The sequence below is a fragment of the Cibotium barometz genome, chromosome 52, assembly GCF_041138505.1.
Source record: "Cibotium barometz isolate CiBa-2024 chromosome 52, ASM4113850v1, whole genome shotgun sequence".
NCBI classification, from domain to species: Eukaryota; Viridiplantae; Streptophyta; class Polypodiopsida; order Cyatheales; family Cibotiaceae; genus Cibotium; species Cibotium barometz.
In genome coordinates this window covers 29,960,878-29,966,877 of record NC_141097.1, presented here as the reverse complement: position 1 = coordinate 29,966,877, position 6,000 = coordinate 29,960,878, and the positions used below count along the sequence as shown (strand labels likewise).

General features: G+C 44.2%; 1 protein-coding gene across 1 annotated transcript in view; it reads left to right on the top strand.

Annotated features, from left to right (window-relative positions):
- Positions 1–1,822: 1,822 nt before the first annotated feature.
- The window catches only part of LOC147609028 (RNA-binding protein 1-like), a 54,250-nt gene continuing 50,072 nt past the window's right edge, over positions 1,823–6,000 (top strand). The window contains exons 1-2 of the mRNA XM_086788760.1: positions 1,823–1,982; positions 3,562–3,668. Coding sequence (XP_086644886.1) covers positions 3,573–3,668 — 96 coding nt within the window. The 5' untranslated portion in view covers positions 1,823–1,982; positions 3,562–3,572. The remainder of the gene's footprint in view (positions 1,983–3,561; positions 3,669–6,000) is intronic.

Here is a 6,000-nt window from a genome sequence, read left to right as displayed (position 1 = left end):
TATTGTAGTTGTTTTTTCCTTTTTCTTTTCCTTTTCCTTAATGTTGACATAATTTATCCAATTATATCGGAACTTTCTTGTCTAAGCCACACTATGTCTTAAGCAATATTTTTTGAATAGCTATCCTAGTCACACTCTCATTGTTCTTGTTTATATCCACCACTACTTTTTCTTTATGCTCAAAAAATTCGTTCGTGCCACTTTTGATTCTGTGTTGCTTCTTACACCCACTTTAAGGTTGTGCTTTTTTATCTATTGGGTTTTGAATCTCTCTATGATGATACCTCAAGTATGAAGGGGCATCCTATGGTCTTGGTGTTTATAGAAATAACACTCTTATGACCCCTTACGGCCTCCCATGGCCTTGGTGTTTATAGAAATGACACTGTTTTCGTCAATATTTCTTTGGGAAATTTTGGAGACTTTTGACACAAAAGGAGAATGAGGGGTTTATCTCAAACTTGGTGGCTAGTGTATTTTGATGGAATTTAGAAACATAGGATGAAGTCACTAATGCGATAGTTTGATAGTTTCTTTTGATGTCAAGCTTCTCTTCTTTGCATGTGATTAGATTTGGGATTTTAAGGTTGCTGCTTCCTCCTCCTCCTCCTAAATTAATATCTACATAATGGTATAAATTTTAAGCTTGCCCTTACATCTTTATGAATAACACCAATTACTATCTTGTGGTAATTATAATTTACATGAACTAATTCATGAATATGTTTTAAGTGTTAGCAAGGCAATCTATGTAGACTCCAAAGCTATTGCATTGAAAGTGAAGCCATTATGGTTAGTCTGTTTGTCTTTGTTTTTTTGTTTTTTTGTTTGTCCTTCTAATTTTGCATAAATGCTCTTCCATAGAGTCATCTATGTCCAATGATGTTAGTCATTGGACATAGATGATGTTCTTCTAATTTTGCATAAATGCTCTTCCATAGAGTCATCTATGTCTAATGATGTTAGTCATCTATGTCCAATGATGTTAGTCATGTTGTTCTTCTTTCTTGATATGCTTGCAAGCCTATCTCTTGTTGCTCATAAATGGATTTAATGGCTCAATTGATAGGTGTGGATTCGTGAATGTGGGCAAGCAAGGCTTTGAGACCAGGGCCATGTAAGCATTGAGATGCATTTGAAGGAGCAATTAGGTGTAAACTTACCCATGGCAAACAATGGCCAAGTTTAAGTGTGTAGCATAATGTTTTGAGACTAGGGCCATGTAAGCATTGAGATGCATTTAAAGGAGCAATCGGGTGTAAGCTTGCCCATGGAGAACAATGGTCAAGTTTAAGTGTCTAGCAAACGTTTGAGCACTTAGATCAATAGACTCCACCAATGCATGCCATCCTTAGTTCTTGTGTGTGTGTGTGGTAGAAGGTTCTTTGCATATTAAGGAAACTTTCGTGTAGCTCTTTGGTAATAATAATTACTTATAGAATTTTAAACTTTAACAAGCAATATCCTATCTCACAAGAATCAATTTTGTTTTTAGTAGATTTCCTCAAGAGCTCTGTAGCCATGAAAAGTGAAAGAGCCAAAAAGGTCATACAACGAGAGATTTAAGAGCATCAAGACAAAACATGCAGGATGCTTGTTTACCAAGCTAGGAGCTAAAATTTCACTCTGTTCTACTTAAAATTGGCATTATTTCAAAATGACTGGGTTGAGATCAGCTACAAACCAAACCCCTACCAATTTAATTGTGCCACCAGTACTTATGAGTAAAAAGGTTACTCCACACACCAAGGTGGTCTAACTTTGCACCATGGAGAGAGATGATGATGATAAGGCCTTTAAAGTCATATGGCCAAGCCACCATGGAGAGAGATGATGAAGAATATGAAAGAAAAAGTAATGTGAGAGGGGGGGAAGAGAGAGAGAGAGAGAGAGAGAGAGAGAGAGAAGGTGCGAGAGACGTGTTTCGCCTGCTATCCAGGCCTAGCTCCATTGGAAAACACTGCTACTCGCACAAGACCTTGGTAAGTGCCCTCTCTAAACTACTGTGCGCATGAATCTGAAACGCAGACTGTTCAAGCTCCGAAACTAGATGTTGATCTCATTTAACACTCGATCTACCTCATTGCAAAGCCCTAAATCACATGTCCTATCCCTCAGTAGGAACCCCCTGTGCCGTGTTGGTGGGCTGTCAAGACGGGCACCCTTCCGGGAGCCAGACGGGGCTGCGCTGACGAGGACACCATGTCCCATAACCAGCCTCAGCGAATGATGGAGTAGGGAGGGCATGATGAAACCGGCCGTCATGCTCTGACTCGAGGTCATGATGAGAGAGGGAATGTACAACCCATGTACATTCCCTGACGTCTAGGACAGAGGGAGCAGCTCAAATTTTCAGGTTGATGTGACAGGAGAAATGATTGCTGTCTGACAGCTCAGATTTGTAGGAAAATTAGTTAGTTGATATGATGGGAGAAATGAGTACTGCCTGACAGCTCAGTTTCCGAGGAGAATGGAGTGGTTGAAAATGAATGACAGCAGCCAGATTCTCTTTCTGAAAATGTTGATGATTCCTGACGCTGACGGATGTGGTAAGCCATCCTCTCACATCCAAAGCGAGCCATTTTCCCATGGCAGAATGGATGACTAACTAGATTCTCACATCCCCCAAGCCGGTGAGCTGTTTTGCCACGGATGATCAAGCATGTGAGCTGTTTTTGCATGTATGATCAAGCACATTCACCATTATTGCAGGAGCAGGGAGCGAGCAGGGTGTCAATGTAACTCCCAGAATATCTGGATTCTGACCAATTCAGTTTGCAGAAAGCTTAATGTTAGGTCACTTGCTTCAGTCAGAGCTTATTCCAGCACATCCAGTTGCGATGGAGAAGAAAGCGAAATTTAACGGCCAGAACTTGTGCTTCTTTGACCCGTGATCATGATGGGAATTCCTGTATCAGCAAGATCTGGGAGGGGAGGACGAAGTTCTAGGTTCAAGATGCATGGACATCGCTTCAGCTTTTTTTTGGGTTTCACCTTTTTAATGCCCTCAATGACTACTTCTTTGTGGCCATCTTTTAGCGAGCTGCAGACAGCTTTAACCATCTACAGCCAGTTGGTTCTGGCTGTTTGAAGTGCAGTGAACTGTTGCAACCAGCTGTTAGATTGCTGCAACTAGCTGGCTGGTCAGTCAGACCAACGTGCCACATGGTAGCCCACCTACTGTGCTTACACTTAGGCATCCTTACAAGGGGTTTTTAGGTTCTGTGATGTGCCCACAGGCTCTCAAATGGTGCAATTTTGGGTGGAAATACCTGTTTGAAAAAATATAAATACCATAAATATGGAAAGCACAATAACTTAGAATTAAAAAGCATTTAATGTATTCCAAGACCTAAAAAGTATCGAAAACGATGATGGTGATGATGCTTCATCTGATTTTTGCCTAGAGCCTAACCCCATCAATGGCTTCCCTAAAATATTTGATGAAGACAATGCATGGCCTTGCCTCATACAAGCAAAATTTGTTGAAATCTTCGTAATGTGTCTGAGACTACTTGCTGATGATATCTTACATGGGTTTTTTGCTGTGTACATACGTAGGTGGATTAACTATGGCAGGTGGTGCCTACTTACCTCCTGAAGTGGGTCATGATTCACTAAGAGAGGGAGAGCATTCTGGAGGCACCTTGAGATATGGTAGAAACGGGGTATGTTTTGTATGTTGATTCGAGTCTCTACATTTTTGTGTTCTTACACTCTCTTGCTGTTGGAGATGAACAATTAATTTTCCGGAGGAAGTGTGTTCTATGTATGGTAAAGCTCCACGAGGGTAATTTGTTAGTCCATGTCCATACAAGAATCATGGATGGTCCATTGATTGTTTTTTAATCTTGGAGCAACTCTTGATAGTCTTACCATTTCCAAAACAACAGTGTGCTTGTCCTCACCACACTATACCTCATATGTATGATAGCATGTGAAATTGATAGAAGGGATTTTGGTTTTCATGGACTAAAAACATTTACATACATGAGGGGGTTTTAATTTGAGAAAGTAAAAAAATTGTAAGTTTGGGTAGTTTTATTACTTCCGTATTTACAAAAGGGGTGCTTTTAAAATTTCAAAGTTTCAAAAAAGGGGTTTTCACATGAGCCATGAAATGACGTGTACATCGAAAGCTGGTCCCTGATCTTGCGCCTAACCGATGCATCAGGCACAAGACGATCCAAGATGATCCTCTATCCAGCGCTCACCTCTCGGTCGCTCTCCTGCTTGTTGCCTTGGAATTTTTGGTCCACCACATAAGCTGCTGTATGCAATGGAGAGTAGTAGGAATTCCACCTTCCTAGACACAAGGCATGGATCTCCTCGTATCTGTCTTCGTCAGGCACGAAGTCTTTCAACTTCTCTATCATGCGATCCATGGCCTCGTAGACTTTGCCTATGCATGGTTGCATAGTGTCTACAATCCTCAATAGGTGGACTATGGGCCTCACCATAGCATCTGTGGTCTTCACACGTTCCCACCAAGAGGCGTCATCCGCCCGTATAGCCTACACTCTTGGCCAGTGTTTGTATGGGACTCTTGCATGGCGACAAACTCGTCGCTAAGGAAAAGCCCCCTCAAAGCACCGCTACAATCCTTCAACCGGCCCAACATGAGAAAGTTGTAGGCAAACCGCGTGTCGGAATATTTGAGGGGAGAGAGACAGGACCTCTTGTTGAACTCATGCCGAAGTCTTTGGTGGTTGAGGACAAAGGAGACCATGGTGTTGGCCTTCTCAATGAGCGGGCTGATCCATGGTAATGCCCCGATGTCCTTGAGGAGGTTGTTTAGGCAATGAGCCATACAAAAGGACACCGTGACATGTCCATACATACCTTGGAGAATAGCTCCCGCCGCCCTATTGGAAGGCTCCCCATCCGCAACAAAGCCCACTACATGCTCAGGGCCAACGATCTCCATGGTGGTAGCCCACTCCGCCGCAAGCACATCCTCGCTCTTCCCAGTGCCGGATGCATCATGAGATGAGATGAAGTACATCTCTCTGCGGGAATATGCAACCATGCCGTGAATACTCCTATTGCGCGTGTCACTCCATCCATCTACAATGAGGGAGACTCCGTTCCTCTCCCATTGCCGCTTTGTGTTGTCGGCCGCTTGCTCTACAATGCGCTTCTCCTTCTCAAGCAATGTAGTGCGCAAGCTCTCGGATGAGGGGGGGGTATAGGTTGAGCCATACTCCCCCATCTTCTTAACCATGACCTTGAAGTATACTGACCTATTCAAGAAAGTAATTTACTAATGAGAAGGGGACTAGGATGATGAATTGGCAATGATCGCACTTACCTAGCCGCTTGAAAGGCAATGTGGTCGTGGAAGAAGAAGCGGGCCTCCGCCATCCACCTCCTCCTTCAACTTGGGGTTCCAATTCTCCCCAAGTGTAGATTGTCGCCGTGGGCCATGTAATGGTTGAGAGGCCGTGGAGATGGAGGGTGCCGGTGTTGTGGATGGAGTAACATTCTGACTTGATGGTGAAGGTGATGGTGTGCATGATCCCGATCCACCACATGACTCCATTGTAGAGGCTTGAGTTCCTCTCCCCATTGTCGCGGGATCCACGGCCACTCGTGGTGTCCTTCTTGTCGCTTCGACCGCTTCGTAGACGCTAAGCTTGTCAAGAAGTTCCCGTCTCTTCTCGGGCGTGACATTCGTGCAAAACCTCACCTCATGCCCACTCTCGTGCAAGAGGTGGGCTCGCACTTTGTCGGCGCCACCCGTTCACCGGTACGGGCAAAGCTTGCATACCCATGGCCGAGAACCACCTCCATGAGCGGATGGGGTGTAGTTAACCTCTTTCCACCATGTCCATCCCGTTGTCCTTCTACGAGAAGCCCCGGCACGTGAGGAGGATGCCATGGTTGAACATGGCTTGACTCTTGAGCCTTGAGGAATGAGAGAGAGAGAGAGAGAGAGAGAGAGAGAGAGAGAGAGGCCTAGAGGCTAGAGCCTAGAGGCTTGAAAGTTGAGGGAGTGGT